General features: G+C 40.3%; 1 protein-coding gene across 1 annotated transcript in view; it reads left to right on the top strand.

Moving 5' to 3' along the window:
- Positions 1-16347, top strand: part of hspg2 (heparan sulfate proteoglycan 2) — a 141114-nt gene extending 124767 nt beyond the window's left edge. Inside the window, 18 exon segments of the mRNA XM_037771388.1 lie at positions 1544-1628; positions 1708-1852; positions 3853-3955; positions 4032-4141; positions 4231-4339; positions 4433-4531; positions 4969-5190; positions 5282-5526; positions 5617-5788; positions 6832-6954; positions 8028-8084; positions 10714-10789; positions 11638-11716; positions 12111-12158; positions 12516-12586; positions 12695-12778; positions 12997-13100; positions 15326-16347. Of these exon segments, the coding sequence (XP_037627316.1) occupies positions 1544-1628; positions 1708-1852; positions 3853-3955; positions 4032-4141; positions 4231-4339; positions 4433-4531; positions 4969-5190; positions 5282-5526; positions 5617-5788; positions 6832-6954; positions 8028-8084; positions 10714-10789; positions 11638-11716; positions 12111-12158; positions 12516-12586; positions 12695-12778; positions 12997-13100; positions 15326-15498 (2105 nt within the window). The 3' untranslated portion in view covers positions 15499-16347.
- The last annotated feature ends 1684 nt before the right edge of the window (positions 16348-18031 follow it).

Genomic DNA, 18031 nt, shown 5'->3' with positions numbered 1-18031 from the left:
GAAAACCAAAGGAAAAGACATACAGCTGTTATTCTTTATGTTGACTGGCAACTTATGTGTGACTGTTTGGATTTTTGCTTGTCTCAGCACATCTCACGCATCAGGTAACAAACAAGCTACACATTTATTGCAAAAGCTATTTGAGCATTCTTGGCTCCTTAAATGTATAAATGTGTGATACAAACATCTACAGCATGTTACTGTAAACTTGTTTTACACTTAAAGCTAGGGTTGGTAATCTTCTTCAAAAACATCTTTGTTATATTTGTTGAAATTCTCATTACATCCCGACAGCAATCAATAAATCAAATGCACTGACAAAAAATAAAGAAAAAAGCCAGTATCTGTGGCTGTCGCAGGACTGTAATAAACATGTCCAATCATTTCATTCACCACCTTTATATAGCATCAAAGAACTAATTAAAACCAAACTTATCAGAAAAATTAACACTTGAACCATCAGCGTGATAAGAGCTAACTAAAATGACAGAAACCATCTTTGGGAAAAATGGATTTGACGTGTACTTTGACTTTTTAGTTTGACCCGTGTCCCATCTGCTAACATGGAGGGATTTATGACCTATACCAGCCACCAAGAGGCGATCAAGATGTTTTGGATTCATTTTTGGGAAGCTTTCATGTCGTCCATCTTTATATATGGTCTATGGTACTGACAAAAGCCATGTTGGTTGTTTACATTCATAGTGATAATGTTGGGGGAGTGTCTTTGGAGGGAGGCCTGAAGGGACGGACTGTCAGTGTTGATGACTTGGAGACTTTCTCTCTAGATCTCAGGACTTTTGGAGCTAGTGCTGCAAGCTACTTTCAGTGGAAAAGAGTTGGCAACACTGGGCTGGGTTTTTAGGTTGGATCATTTTTAAACTCTAGCGCGCTCTTGCTAATTTCTCAAGATTACCAACCTTAGCTTTAAACAATCAACTTTGTGTTGCACATTCATGCATTTGACTCTCTCTTGATCACTCATTTTCACAACTATCAGAGATGATATACTGTAGATGGAGACATGTTAAGAGGGCATGTTCCTGCTTCCCCATGAGCCTCTGTGGCTCATATAAAGCATGTGTTCCCGGCATGTGGAGACAGAAGAAGGAGGACGAGTTTGACAGTGATGCCCAGATAGGATGGCAGCTTATAACCTGGCTTTGGTTGGCTTTAAACTTGCCTCACCATAGCATGCTGCTTTACCACCCTGTTTACCTTGTGTATGACTGACTCTGTTGCAAGCAATGTCCATCCTAACAAGTCACTTACTCTCACATTTAGTCTAAAATCTTTTTTTTCCTGACTAAAAAGTTCTACCAGTGGGATCAGATGGTTATTTCAGGAATATTAAAGAAATAATTATCTTGAGACAACGCTGAAGAACGGAAATTATTCCGTTCCGTCAAGACAATTCTTGAACGAACTGGAAGATTCCACTTGTTTAAATAAAACTACTAGATTTATTGACTTATTGAGATGGATGTTATTGTAGGGTATACGTTTTTTTCTAGTTCTCACTCATCCTGTCTTTGTGGTGTAGGGATGATCCTCTACAATGGCCAGAGAAGGACCACAGGAGCAGACTTTATCTCTCTGGGACTTGTGGGCGGCCGCTTGGAGTTCAGGTCAGTTTGTACTGATCTTAAAAGATCTCCTAAACACTGCATGATGACCATGTTGATAATGATTCTGATGTTGTCTCAGGTTTGACGTGGGCTCTGGCATGGCCACCATACGTGACCCCAACCCTGTCAAACTGGGAGAGTTCCACACAGTTGAGCTGTACCGCAACCACACCTTGGGCTATATCATTGTGGACGGAGGGGAGCTCATCAACGGCAGCTCACAGGTACTTCTGTCAATGTAAATGTAACTCCCACTGTCACATATGTGCATTGAATTCATTAATGTAAGTTACAGTTGGTAACTTAAAGCAAATATAATAAAAAGTGTTTAGCTGTAGAATGAGAAAGTTTGTGACCCGGCCGCCATGTTGAAAAAAGTCGAGCCAAAACCAAGCACCGCCCACCAGCCGGAGAAAACGTTCTCATTTTACAGCTAAACAGTGCACTACAAGATGATTCTGAGAACATCTGAGGAGAGAAACAGGCATTACAGTAACAGAATATTAATTCATATTTGATCAGCGCTGCCTAGTTTGACCGTTTGATCAGAGTTCGAGAGTTTCACGAGCCGTGATTGACAGCTGTTGTAGAGACTCCCCAGCTCTGACTAGTTGTTTTCCTTCGGCGTAGTGGAATCTTGTAAATACCATTAGGAGCACTAAAAGGAGGCGGAGGAACTTGATTTTTTTCACAGATTATCTGTCTCATGCACTACTGTCAGGATATACTCATCTCACTTATACTCATCTTCAACCTCTTATCTGGGATCGGGTCGCGGGGGCAACAGCTCCAGCAGGGGACCCCAAACTTCCCTTTCCCGGGCCACATTAACCATCTCTGACTGGGGGATCCCGAGGCGTTCCCAGGCCAGTGTGGAGATATAATCTCTCCACCTAGTCCTGGGTCTTCCCCGTGGCCTCCTCCCAGCTGGTCGTGCCTGGAACACCTCCCTAGGGAGGCGCCCATGAAGGGGGCATCATTACTAGATGCCCAAACCACCTCAGCTTTCAACGTAAAGGAGTAGCGGCTCTACTCCGAGTCCCTCACTGATGACTGAGCTTCTCACCCTATCTCTAAGGGAGATGCCAGCCACCCTCCTGAGAAAACCCATATCGGCCGCTTGTACCCGCGATCTAGTTCTTTGGATCATGACCCAGCCCTCATGACCATAGGTGAGAGTACGAACGAAGATTGACCGGTAGATCGAGAGCTTTGCCTTCCGGCTCAGCTCTCTTTTCGTCACAACGGTGCGGTAAAGCGAATGCAATACCCCCCCCAATGCTCCGATTCTCCGGTCGATCTCACGCTACATAGTCCCCTTACTCGCGAACAAGACCCCGAGGTACTTGAACTCCTTCACTTGGGGTAAGGACTCATTCCCTACCCGGAGTAGGCAATCCACCGGTTTCCTGCTGAGAACCACGGCCACAGATTTAGAGGTGCTGATCCTCATCCCGGCCGCTTCACACTCGACTGCGAACTGATCCAGTGAGTGCTGAAGGTCGCAGACCGATGATACCAACAGGACCACATCATCTGCAAAAAGCAGCGATGAGATCCTCAATCCTCCGTCTCGATATCCTGTCCATGAATACAGGACAGGATTGGTGACAAAGCGCAGCCCTGGCGAAGGCCAACCTCCACCGGAAACGAGTCCGACTTACTGCCGAAATCCCGAACAAAGCTCTCGCTTTGGGAGTACAGGGATTGGATGGCCCTGAGAAGTGCCACCCTCACCCCATACTCCCGCAGCATCCCCACAGTATCTCCCGGGGGACCCGGTCATACGCCTTCTCCAAGTCCACAAAACACATGTAGACTGGAAAGGCATACTCCCAGGCCCCCTCCAGGAATCCTCGTGAGAGTGAAGAGCTGGTCCGTTGTTCCACGGCCAGGACAGAATTCGCATTGTTCCTCTTCGATCCGAGGTTCGAGCAATAGGCCGAACTCTCCTTTCCAGCACCTTGGAGTAGACTTTACCAGGGAGGCCGAGTAGTGTGATACCCCTGTAATTGGCACACACTCTCTGGTCCCCCCTTTTTGAACAGGGGAACCACCACCCCGGTCTGCCACTCCTTAGGCAACGTCACCGACTTCCACGCAATGTTGAAGAGACGTGTGAGGATATTGGGAAAGTTTTATAAAAAGTTTTTTTATCATATTTGTTCAAAGTTACAGACTGCAGCTTTAATATGTTTCATAAATGCACATATCCGGTCCTCAGGGCAAGTTCCAGGGCTTGGATCTGAATGAGGAGCTGCATGTGGGTGGTTACCCCAACTACACAGTCATCACCAAAACTGCAGGAATTAAGACTGGTTTTGTTGGTAAGAAAGAAAATATGGTATAGAGAAAAAAATTCCTGTTGGCTTGAAGTCCTTATTTAATATTGCTACTATGCAGGCTGTATCCGTCAGCTGGTCATCCAAGGTGAGGAGGTCATCTTCAAAGATCTCGACCGCAGCTCTACTGGTGTCACAAACTGCCCCACGTGCAAAGACCACCCATGCCAGGTCAGTCACATCCATCCACTTGATGTATTTGTAGCCTTCGGTCTGTGTTTAATTCCATCCAGTTCATTTCTTCCATTGTGGTTATTCAGAATGGAGGAAGGTGTGAGGACTCAGAGACCAGCTTGTATAAATGCGGCTGCCCCAGAGGATTCACAGGCAGCAACTGCCAGCACCACTCATCCCTGCATTGTCACTCAGGTACATGGGAATCAACTCTGTCCATATGCACCATTGATAGTGCAATATTATACCAGTAAATAATCAAAATGTTTGCAACCTAAACTCCCACAGAGGCCTGCGGACCAGACGCCACTTGCATCAACCGCCAAAACGGCCTCGGCTATGACTGCCGCTGCCATCTTGGCAAGTTTGGAAACAAATGCATGGATGGTAAGAAAAATATTCTTTTTTTTACATAATAATTTATTGGGAACATCAGGTCTACAGAAACATACAAATAGAGCACAAATGTAAATTATTGTCCCTCCATATTTTTGGTATTTTTCCCCCAAAGCCCCCTCCCACCCAAATCTCACCCATTGCCGATGCAAAAAGGATAAAGAATAAAAAACAAAGTTAGATTTAAAAAAAGAAGCAAATAAGATTAAAAAAATAATAATTTAAATAAAATAAATAATAATAAATTAAGTACACATTGACAGTAATAATAATTACAGGTTAAATCCCAAACTACAGATAAAATAGGCTGATAAAGTAAAGTATTTTTACGAAGATAAACAATATTGGTATCGAATATTTTTCCTTCAAAATATCCTTCAAGAAATTCTAAATTTGAATGCATTTTTCTCCTTGTTATCTTACACTAGGGGAACTGGTGACCACTCCGCTGTTTGATGGCGAGGAGTCATATATAGCCTACCCTCCCTTGACTAACGTCCATGATGACCTGCGTGTTGAGCTGGAGTTCAAGCCGCTGGAAAGAGATGGCCTGATATTCTTCTGTGGAGGGAAGAAAATGAAGGTTGAGGACTTTGTGGCCATCTCCATGGTGGAGGGACACGTAGAGTTCAGATATGAGCTGGGCACAGGTAAAGTATCAAAACTAATCGGTTGTACTGTCATAAAGGTATTGATGGATGTAAGACATTAACGTCTCTCTGGGCCCATCTTGATTTTCAGGCCAGGCGATCCTTCTCAGTCCAGAGCCAGTCTCTCTGGGCCAGTGGCACAGAGTCGTGGCCGAGCGAAACAAGAGGGCCGGCCACCTCAAGGTCGATCAAGGTCCAGTGGAGAGAAAGACGTCTCCAGGAAAAGCCCAGGGCCTCAATATCCACACCCCCATGTACCTGGGAGGAGTCCCCAACATGGACATCCTGCCTAAGCCCGCCAATGTCAGCGAGCTGTTTGAGGGATGTATAGGAGAGGTGAGCTCTCTCTGTACTGAAAAAGGAAATATAAAGCAATTAATGTTTTCTGTATGCGGTTACTTAAACGTGTCTGCGCTGTGTGCTTAGATTTCCATCAACAACAAGAAGGTGGATCTGTCCTACAGCTTCACAGAAAGCAGATCTATCCGCAAATGTGTGGACAACAGCCCCTGCGACCGCCGGCCGTGCCTGAACGGCGGTCACTGCATGTCCAGTTTTGAATATGAGTACCAGTGCCTCTGTAAGGATGGATTTGAAGGTTAGTGCTCATGCTCAAAGTCTTATTAACACTGGAAAAGACATAGCATTCGTCAGATCTGCCCAGAATTCCTTAGCAACATTTGCAAATCTTTCTCCATGGTTCATTATTATTATTTGCAACACAGCTCTGGATTCAGGTGCACCACATTTGTGTTTTTCTGCCCATTTTTTCACTTCACTTTCTATAAGTGAAAGATTTTAGGAGCTGTGTTTTGTTGAAGGCGACCTCCTTAACTATCAACTATGCTCATCGGCTTCTAGGAAATCCATGCATCGGGACATAAAAAAAAAAAATCTATTTAAACTAGGACTGTCAATTGATTAAAATATTTACTTGTGATTAATCGCAAATAAATTTAAATAAATACATTTTTATCTGTTCAAAATGTACCCTAAAGGGAGATTTGTCAAGTATTTAATACTCTTAAGTGGACAAATATGCTTGTCGTATGCAAATGTATGTATATATTTATTATTGTAAATCAATTAACAACACAAATCAATGACAGATATTGTCCAGAAACCCTCACAGGTACTGCATTTAACATAAAACAATATGCTCCAATCATAACATGGCAAACTGCAGCCCAACAGACAACAACAGCTGTCAGTGTGTCAGTGTGCTGACTTGACTATGACTTGCCCCAAACTGCATGTTATTATCATAAAGTGGGCATGTCTGTAAAGGGGAGACTCGTGGGTACCCATAGAACCCATTTACATTCACATATCTGGAGGTCAGAGGTCAAGGGACTCCTTTGAAAACGGCCATGCCAGTTTTTCCTCACCAAAATTTCGTGTAATTGAAGAGTTATTTAGCCTCCTTTGCGACAAGCTAGTATGACATGGTTGGTACCGATGGATTCCTCAGGTTTGCTAGTTTCATATGATACCAGCATCCTCTAGCTTTAAAACTGAGTCTGTGGCTAAATAAAAAACACAATTTGTGTTAAGGTGTTATTATAGCGACAGCCCTAATTAAAACAGATCTGTTCCTTGAAAAATAATGAGCATTTTCCATGTCCATGACCTTTCACCCAGGTGAGCGTTGTGAGGTGGTGAAAGACGTGTGCCAGAGCAACCTTCAATGCCAGAACGGCGGCAGCTGTGTCGACGGCCAGTGTGTGTGTGCACCCGGCCACACGGGCCTGAACTGTGAAGAAAGTAAGTACTGACTAGCTACACAACCATGTATACCTAATATGATATAACAGTCACAGCCAGAAATAGCAGAACGTGTGAGAAAAATATTTAATTGTATTGTTAAAGGGGACATATCATGAAAAACCTTTCCAGTGCTTGTGCTCATACATCTGGGTATCTGGAGTTCCTACCAACCCACAAACTGTGAAATAAGACGACCAAGTCAGTTTTTTGTGGGCTGTCTAGATGAGAAAACATGTGATTCAACAAGCCATTCAAATTTGGCTCCCCTTCCTATGTCACATGCAGGCTCATTAGAATATAGCGCCCACAGTTTGAGAACTACGGCTAAGTTCCAAATCATACACTTTTTCTATTTACTTTTAGTACATTTTGCAGCTGCCCTTACAGAGCATGCTTACTTGCATACTGCAAAATGCGACGTGATGTAGTAGGACATCCTGGTATTTTAGTATACTGCATTAGACATACTATGTACTGGGACATGCTAAATCTTTTTCTGGCATACTAAATAGTGTGGTAGTATGGGTGTTGGAACGCACAGTATCTTTGTTAAGGTGCACCATATTTGTCTCGCAAGCCAAGCAGAGCAGACTGGGCTTTTTCAGGAGGGGGTCTTAAAGAGACAGGCTCTAAAACAGAGCGTTTCAGACAGAGCGTGAATACAGGTATAATCAGACAGACAGGATGAGAATAATAATGTGTTTTTTGAACATTAAAGTATGTAAACATGTTCTAGTAGAAACCTAAAATACAAGTATGAACCTGGAAATGAGCATGATATGTCCTCTTTAATTTATGATTCTACAAATTCAGTAGCGGAATCTGTCTAAAAGCAGTTCTGAAAATAATTCTCCATTTCTCCAAAGCATTTGTCCCCCTTCAGTACGTTACTGCAAACATCCTATAGACAAAGATATTCAAAGCTGAAACACTAGACACACAGCCAGAAATGAGGCAATATGACTCATAGTATGAAGCCCTTCTAACATCAGACAGCAAGAGGGTTAACCCAAAGTGATTACGTATGTCTTACCCCTGCACTCTCATGGCTATATATCCTGCACACACAGGCCAGGTCTCCAGCTTCCCCGAGGCCCTGAGGAATTTGGAAAGTAGCGAGGCAAATGGTACAGTATCTCAATATTCAGTCTGCCTGACACGACTGTGACTAACAGGGGCCCGTCTGAGCTCGAGGGGCCCCGTGTCCCTTCCAACGCAACCCAAACCGTCTATTGCCTAACATATGTTCGCACATACCAAACACACGTCTGTACTCAACTGAGGCTCTTATCCCCATCGGACCGTTGGGAGAGGGGAATTCTGCATCTTTGCTAAAAGGTAACAGGATGGTAACAGATTTGTGATGCCTGTTTTTGGACCCAGATGGAAATGTGGAATTCCCCTTGTTTTTCTTTTTCCCCTGTCGTCATGATGGCTACTCACAACATAAAATCTCGTCTCCGTCTACCTCAAGAATGCCTTTCTATACAACAAGAATATACACAAAAAATACTTCTTCTTCTCTCTGAAAGCGTCTAAGTCCAAACACATTTGTGCTGTTACTAACAACTCAAACATGTTTGTTGAAGGCACCGTGTGAGGGTGTTTGGGTGAGATGAGGTGTATTTCAAACATATTCTGTATTAATGCTGCAGTTGGTAACTTTTATACAAATTATTTTAGCATACTGTTGTAAAGGTAGTAAAGGCTGTAAAATGAGAACGTTTAAACCCGGCCACCATGTTGAAAACAGTCGAGCCAAAACCAGCTCATTTTACAGCTAATCACAACACTAAAATATGTTTCAGAAATGATCTGAGGAGGGAAATAGGCATTACAGTAACAGAATCTTGATTCAAGGTTCAAGGTTTTTTATTTGTCATTCATCAATTTCAGCAAAGCAGTCATTTAAAATGGAAATCTTTGGTCTCAGGTTCCTCCAACAATGCTCATAAAATACGTATATATATAAAACAGGAAATCACACAAGTAAAAGTAAGTGCAAAATGATAATCTAAGGCATAAAGAAGTGCAGTTCAAATATAAGTTTTGAATATAAACATAATTAAATATAAAATAATAACGTAAATGTAACTTTATAAATTAGTAATTTATATATATGGTTGTTTTCCTTCGGGCGCGGTGGAATCTTGTAAATGCAATAAGGAGCACAGGACACAGAGGAACCAGATTTCTTCAGAGATTATCTGTTTCGTATACTACTGCCAGGATATAGTGACAGTTTGAACAAATATGATTTTAAAAAAAAAGTTATTTCGATAAAAGTTACCAACTGCAGCTTTAATGTAATATTTGTGCATGGACCCATGGTGAGTTCAGTCTGTGGAAGGTCAGAGATGGTGCAGCGTGTGAGGAAATAGCAAATTGCTCATATGTTGGTGAGGACTGTCATGAGTGTTGCATCACGGAGCCTGGTTTGGACGTACTGAAGAGCTTTGTTGTTTTTGGTTTTGAAATTGCAGTATTTGCATATGATTTTTTGAAGGATCACAAGAAAATAGGAAATAGTAATAAAGCGTTTAATTGATTAATAACTAATTGTACGATAAAAAATAGGCATTAATATATTTGTTTACAAATGAATGTACAGTATTAATCTATAAATAAATGGACTAAAGTACAACGTAATTAATTATTTGACATTTGAATGGTCAAATGATGGACTCAGCAAATCCAATAGCTAATACATTTAGGAAAAGCAGCAGAGAAATGTTGCCTTTGTCTGATAATTCAAATAAGTTACTTATTTCTCTTTTTAAACTGCATTTTCAAATAGATTTTTAAATTACATTATTTATTTATGAATTCATGTATGTATTTTTAAATGCTGTACTTATTGACTGTTTTATGTTTTTTTGTAAATCCCTTTTTAATTTTGACTAATTGTTGATGGATTGATATTTCATTTGTAAATTCTTCTTATAATTCTTCTTTTTATTGCCCATTAAAATTTCAAAGAATGAATTACTATGTAATTTAGTCTATTTATTCACAGATTTATGAATTCATTTGTAAACAGATTTATCAATGCCTAATTTTATTTACAGTTCATTATTAATCAATTAATAACATTATCTTCCTCTTACAAATGAAAAGTTGTAAGCAATAAAACACCCAATTTCTGATTTCTATACACTAGAAGTGTTGCTGTTACAGACTTGCATGGTCTGGTGTGTGCTTATATGGTGGCTAACGTTAGCTAACTTCAGACAGATATTACTTTGTAACTGAGTCAGTTTGCTGACTTTATTATCTTTCTTTACTTGTGCTACGGCCACGCTGTATAGATTTAGTTGTATCACTGTAGTAAAACAAGAAGTAACACACCGTGTTTATGGAATTTATCTCTGACATGCTAAAACCTAGTGTGACAGTAGCACAAACAAAGAAGAGTAACAAGGTCAACAAACTAATTCAGTAATATCAGCCATCATAAGCTATATTGCTTATGAATTCAACTTTTCCTTAGTAAGAGGAAAAATGTATTTCTTTATTTTAAATGTTACATAGTCTCACTTTAAACACCACCAACAAATCAAATACTTTGCTGAGTGATTTCAGTGAAAGATTACCTCTTTGTCTATAACTGTTGTATCTAACCAAGCCCGTCTTACCAGAGTTTCTTCCATGCTTTCGCCACTGGAGGGCACCATAACAGTGAGAATGAAAGTCCACAGCAGCCTTACACTTATTTGAATATCATTTTTAACCTGTATTTACTGTATTTGTTTCTAGATTCACCCTATCAGTATGCAGCTCATTTCCATGATGATGGATACATTGCCCTTCCTAAATCCATTTTCCCAAGAAGGTAACTGTATTTTGTTTTTCTACACCGTTATAGCACAGTGTTTCTTAAATGGGGGGTACTAGCTGGAGTACTGAAGGGGGTAGGTGAGATTTTTAAAATGTTAAACGTCTTATTGATGAAATTTCTATGCAGACAAATATTAAAAAAAATAATAATAATAATACATCTACAGAGCCTTTAAAAACATGCCAAATAAATGTATGGCTTTTCCTGAAAAAAAAATATTATGATGAATATTTTTTGCGGGTCCAAAATGAATGTTTTGTTTATCTCTGTGGAAGATATCTGACGTTTGGTTCCAACTTCTAACAAGGCCTGTGAGCCAATAGTAAAACAACGTTGGTATCACGTGGTATCTCTGGGTCGTCAGTTAGTGTGCAAAAAAAACAGATAGATGGCAGAGATTGATGGTAAGTGCCTGGCAACCACTTGTTGTGAAGTCAATGGAATGGAATGGTGACATCTACTGGCTGAATGTTATCAATGTTATCAATAGCACCTTTAATTTAAAAAATATCAGTCATGCATAATTCCTAAAATAATGATATTATTATGAGTTCAATGACAAAATTTAAATGTAAGTTTGATAAACCACATTTTATATACAATATTCCTATTTTCAATACAATCATAAACTGCCGTAAACTGTCAACTGCTGCAACAAACACTTCTTTTTCTATAAAAAAAGGTTTTGCGCTGGTTATGGAGTACTTGGCTGAAAACATATTTCAAAGGGTGTACATTATTGAAAAAAGTTTGAGAACCACTGTTATAGCAGACGGTGTATTATTAGGAGTTCATGTAACAATGCCTCATGGGTCAAATTATTGTCATTTTTTCTGTTTTAGTGCCCATGACTCGCCAGAGACCATCGAACTGGAGATCAACACAAGCTCCTCTGAGGGGCTGATCTTGTGGCAGGGAGTGGTAAGTCCTGGTCCTGTCCTGACACTTATTTATAAAACTGAGCCCTGGTTTTAATCCACATCTTAAACCTGATACTCACATGCTTCCCTTCCACCTTTTCATCATCACTCTAACTTTGCAACTGCACTTCAGCATCCTTAATCATCCCCATTACCTCATCTGTAAATAAATGATGCTCATTAATGTTCTCATAGCATTCAGAGAGTTGTTTTACTTACATGTCACCAATAATACAGCTCTTACATTGTCTTTCATTTCAGTGTTAACTGTCTAATTCATACTTGTGCCACTGAGGCTGAGACATTGTCGGACAAGTTGGCTGCGAGCCCGGCTCCATCTCACACCACTAAATAAATGCATGTTGCTTCTCTAACTCACCCTCCATTTTCCTCAGGAGACCAATGGCGCACGCAATTTGCGAAAGGTGCATGCTAATAAAAAGGTATCCACTCAAACACAAGACACTCCTTGTTTATTTTGCATGACTCATAACATGTGTGTTACATTTTATTATGTATATTTATAAGATACTTGTGGAGAAACACGCCATTTGAAATGAAAAAGTGTTTGTTTTGCACAATGTGCATGATGGCTTCTATTGTCACTGTTGGGACTTTTCATGGAAGGTTTTATGTCACACTTTTACAAATACTGTTGGATGCAATCTGTTTGCATTGCGTCATATTTGCAATCATAACAGTTGGTGCGGAAAATTACTGCAGGGCAGCTGTTCAGTGGTTCACAGTATTCAATCGCACAGCATCCTCTCCCTCTGCTGACTAAACACATTTACTTCCAGGAACTTGGAGAACACGGCAAAGGCAAGGACTTCATCAGCCTCGGCCTGCAGAATGGACACCTTGTTTTCAGGTGACTCAGCCCTGTAACTCCGTAGCTCTGTGGACATCTAGATGAGTTTTTATTATTTTCAGCTGATATTAATGGGGTAGTAATGCTCATGATTTGTATGATATCCAGTTACCAGTTGGGCAGCGGAGAGGCAGAGATCTTGTCCCGGAGGGCCATCAATGATGGGAGATGGCATAAGGTCACAGCAGTCAGGTCTGTATGTTTATATATACATATATACATACATTTAAATGTATGTATATATGTATGCATATAGTGTATATATATATGTTTTGTTTTTATAAATAGATATACTGTACTAACTATATCAGATATTATCAATATATTAACTGCATCTGCAGTTTTCTGATTTGTCTGTGCATGTTCAGTGCTCGTATTGAGTTGTGTTTTGTCTCCTTGTGCTCTTGCAGAACTGGAAAAGATGGATACATCCGGATTGATGGAGGAGCCACGTTACATGGACAGTCTAAAGGCAGGAGCCTCATGGTCAACACCAAGGGCAGTATATACCTTGGTGAGTGGATTGAAAGCAGATCACGATGTTGGGCTCAGTGGTCGATGACTTTCATCGGCCCAATCCTAATTTAAATGGAGTGTAGAAAAATAGAAGGCTTTATACTTTTCATTTAACAGGTTGTAAAAAAAACAAGACTCGGTCAAAACCAAGTATATGTCTGGACCGTATATGGTCAGGATGTGAATTTGTGGCTAAATTGTTACACAAATAGTCAGTGGTCATGTCAATAATGTTTTATGAACATTTTTTTCCATTTATATCTTAATGTTTGATTGAAAGACAACTTATAATGAAGCAAATGACATTCAGTAATAGTAAATGGTAACATTTACTAGTCAGTATATTATAAATTTTATACAAGGTGAAAAGGTATTAGCATGACATACAGTATGCAAGGTTAACAGTATTTCAGTTTTTTATTAAAGCATGTGTATCAAAAGCATTCATCATATAAGTGGTGTGTAACAATATACACATACTTATATTTTAAGTATAAGTTTATCAGCGTTGAGATTCCCCCGCTGTCATCACTGATGTTGTTGCTGCCGTATTTATTCCTAGATGGAGTGTTAATGGAGCAGCTACAATGTTAGCATAGCCTGGCGCTGATCGACCCGAACTCCATTCAGAAAACAAGCATCTTAAAAGTTGTTTACTTGTTGTCTTGCAGAGAGACTTCATAAAGCATGAATTCAGACTTTTTACAAATCGACATCATAATGTCGTTATTCTGGCATCATTTTGATCCGTTTATTGTATTATTATTATTATTATTATTTTGGGTTCATACCGCAGTAGCAACGTGTGGCTTGCTAAATACAGATACAGTGTGTAAATACAGCTCGCCGCCAGGTGACGTTATGAACCCAGACACAACAGCGTTTGGTTTTCTGACATATCTGGGACTTCCTCAACATGTACAAAGCAGCGGTTTCTGGAGGAAAGCGAGACGAAAAATGTGCTTTGCGCTTGGTGTGAATGCACGGTAACACAATACAAAGCACAACATAACGTAACTTAAACGAACATAAACAATAGCACATGCACAACAACAGCACTATGTAATGATACATTGAACTGCTGACACGCTCCCCAGAAAACCTAAACACAGAACTGTTCTCCGCCTTTTCATTTTGAAAGAGCAACGGCCAATGAGGAAACTCCAACAGTCGGCTGACCAATCCTGTAACTTCATCACTCAGTCAGTCACTCAGTGACAGACTTCTGCAGTCCAGCCAAAAACTGTGTGGCTAGCTAACTTATCTGAAAACACTGATGACTAAACCCAGGAAGAGCGCCGGCTTTTGAAGCAAGTTTTTGTTTTTTTGTTTTTTTTACTGTTAAGCTAGCTAGCTATCCACACAATTAAACTAGCTATCCTCTAGATTGGTACATTTTCTCAGTTTTGGGGCTCCATGTCATAGACTGTATATAAGAAGTGGACGTAATCATCGGGATGTTACCCATTGGTTTGTGGACTGCTGTTTTGATGCCTCGAGTTCAGCATTTTGGCCGTCGCCATCTTGTTTTTTTGCAACCAGAAGTGACACAAGAGGGTGGAACTTAGAACAACCGAACGCTGAAAAAGACATTTTAGGCGACCAAAAGGTTGTAATTAACTTTCATGAAATGAAATGAATGAAAACCCACTGTGGGTTTAAGTGGTAAGACGAAAACATGGACAACTCCCAGATCAGACAACGCCGTGGTAGCGACCTGTCAATCACCAAAGCATCCCCTGCTTTATGGTCTATCTGACTCTAAATGGGATCATCATTTACTAAATGAACATCATGCTGTATTGAAGAAGACTTGAAACTAGTGATTGAAACCATAAACTGATGTTTACAATGTTTACTGAGGTAATAAATCAAGAGAGAAGTAGGATCATTTTCTCATAGACTTCTATACAACCAGACTTCTTTTAACAACCAGAGGAGTCGCCTCCTGCTGGCTGTTAATAAGAATGCAAGTTTAAAGCACTTCAGTATTGGCTTCACTTTTCAGACCCAGAGGTAGCCCACTGCTCCGTATAAAAGAGTTCATCACTGCAGAAATTGAAAATGTAATCTTATTTAGTTGATTTTCTGTATTTCTCCCAAATTTCTTCATTTATTTCAAGCTATATCAGAGACCAAAATCTCCTCAAAACTGTTTTGTGGGTCCAAATGTTCAAAGAGAAACTTTCTCACATGTTGCTTTCTGTGTGTGTGTTGTGACAGGTGGAGCCCCAGACATGGCTGCTATGACTGGAGGGAAGTTTTTGTCTGGAATGACGGGCTGCGTGAGGAACCTGGCACTGATGAACGCCCGGCCGGGACAGCAGCCAGCCCAGGCCATCGACCTGCAGACCCACGCAGCCCACGGTGTCAATGTGCTGCCGTGCTCTTCATAGATCGCAGCATATACACTTACACAAACACACACATACACACACACAGAGACTATGGAGTGATGTCATACACACACAGCAGACTCACACAGAGACTTGGTGCTTTGCTGCTACCAAAAAAAATGACACAACAAGATATGTTTCTCTGTGTGCAGTAAAACCAAAAAAAAGAGAGAAAAAATGAAACGATATTAACAAGTCTTCTCTTCGTCAGTGTTATATTCTCAATGAAGGACTATTAACACAGGAGAACCAGTACAGTTTACATACTTCCAGCAGTAGTTTTAGCCATGAGAAGAGTAAGAGTAAAACATATTAGGCCTTCTACGATGGGTCAGATCCTATGGAGTTGGAGATGTTTTTACAGCACTGAATTTTTATTTATATACATATGAATATATATATATATTATATTTGTGGGGGGAAAAACATGCAAACTAACCATAACTGCTCTGCAACTTTCCTAGAGTTTATTCTGGGTTCTAATACTGTGTGTCCAGGGCTTTTTAAAGGCCTAACTGTATTAATACTTGAAGATGTTTAGGCCTTCTTTCTTCACTTCTGTAGAGGAACTTTTCTTGTTTGGGCGCGCGCAAGCGAGCATGCTTACAGTCTTTTGCAAATAGTTGGAAGAGGAGCACACATGGTCACGGTCACACGCAGCTTCAGTACACAACTCAGGTTATCAAATACAAATTAATAACCGCTACTGTTACGAAGTTCTGTCGCTTTAACTCGGCTGATTTTTTTTTTTTTACTTTGCGAGTCATTCACAGCGCTGTTGTGTCTTCCGTGTCTGTATTTGTTCTTTTTTATGAAAAAGAAAGAAACCTTGGTGCTAACGTCAGACATGAAGATACAGCACATAGTCATGTGGTAGTCTGTCTGTCACATGTAGAGTAATTCGGTTACTTAGATTAAGAACATCTAACGGTATTCGCTAGTGTCCTGTTTGTTGATATGCATGGCGTTTGAGGGTGATTTTATAAGAATGTGGCATGATTTGTTGCCTCTGCAGCCTTATTTGATTGAGTAGATCTCATAAAAGCAGTTTTAAAGAGCTGAAAAGGGTGTCATTTTTTATGTGTGGTTGTTTAAGATGATTTATGTGTAAAACTATCTGCCAGACAGGTAGATATCTCTAGAGAATGAGTGTTGTATGCTCGTAAATGTGTTGGTTATGTGTGTCTCAGCCTCTTCCATTTCTCACAGGTCACTCTAGCCCCAGTATGGAGTCAGGTGTGTGTGTGTGTGTGTCATTATCCATATCCTCAGGAGGGTCAACCCAGAACTGCCTCAAGATGTTACTTAATTTTCAGGTTTGGTAGCTTTAGCGATAATTCAGTAAGCTATAAAACCCTGAAGGCTCTGTGGTTTTCTCTGCAGAAGGAGATTCATCAGCAGTTGGGATAGCGTTCGGTCGTGTTAGGAATGCAGCGGAAGCCTCCTGCAGGTGCTGTGACCAGTAGTGTAGCTCTGATAAAGCATGCTCGCCCTCCTTTAGTCGACCACACCACAACACCACGACGGCACGATCACTTCGGGGGTTCGCAAACCTTTTTTTTCTCATTTTTGTAAGCTTAAAATATTTGTATTAATATCCTTTTTAAAATTAAAATGAGCACTATCCTTTCACTTAGAGTTGCCTCATTTTTATTTATTTTATTTTTGTTTTTCTTCTCCTTTTCATCGCTTTTGTTTCAAGGCTTGATTCTACTGTTTTTTAGAGCAATCACTACTTGCTATTTTCTTTCCTGTGGTTATTGTGTATTGCCTCCCACATCCCCTTGTTTTTCCCCCTCATGTTTGAGTTGGAAGTTCTTCACAGATCCCCAATCAAGTTCCACATGTAAAACCTGGAGCTGCCTGGTCAAATGGTTGGAAACTGGTCTTATTATTCACTCAGTGAAAAAGTCTTACAGGCTCCAAATGCAACGAATGGATTATTTATCTACGCAGAAAGTTGTCATCATGTTTTGTTCAGATATGAATATGTGAATCGAACAGAGCCACTGTTGTGGTCCAGGTTTAGGACACACGGCAGGTCGTGAAATAGTCACGAAATGGAATCTATTTGATTTGTGTACAGAGACACAGATTTCCCTTTTTTTTGTGAAGCTCTGCACAACTTTGCTTTTTGCTTTTTCCTACGAATGTCAGCAACACAATTTCCGCCCCAGTCTTTTCAAAATTAAACGACTTTGTTAGGTTTAGGAAAAGATCAACTTGGTAAGGCTTAGGCAACAAACTACTTAAGTTTAGGAAAAGAACGACTTGGTAAGGCTTACGCAATACAACTACTTAGTTAGCTTTAGGAAAAGATCGTGGTTTGGGTTTAAATAACTCCAAAAGTGCTGCAACTTAAGTACGGAAGTTACACAACAAATATATCAACGTTGACTTCTGGTTTCACATGGGACACGACCACCGGTCTCCTGGGCCACTACTCGTACTTCCCGGTTCACAATTACGTGGATTACATAATACAATTGGTTTTGTGCTGACCATCACGAAAAGAATTTGAAATTCATGTCTA

This window comes from Sebastes umbrosus, chromosome 6, assembly GCF_015220745.1.
Source record: "Sebastes umbrosus isolate fSebUmb1 chromosome 6, fSebUmb1.pri, whole genome shotgun sequence".
Lineage (NCBI taxonomy): Eukaryota > Metazoa > Chordata > Actinopteri > Perciformes > Sebastidae > Sebastes > Sebastes umbrosus.
This window is presented reverse-complemented; position numbering and strand designations above follow the sequence as displayed.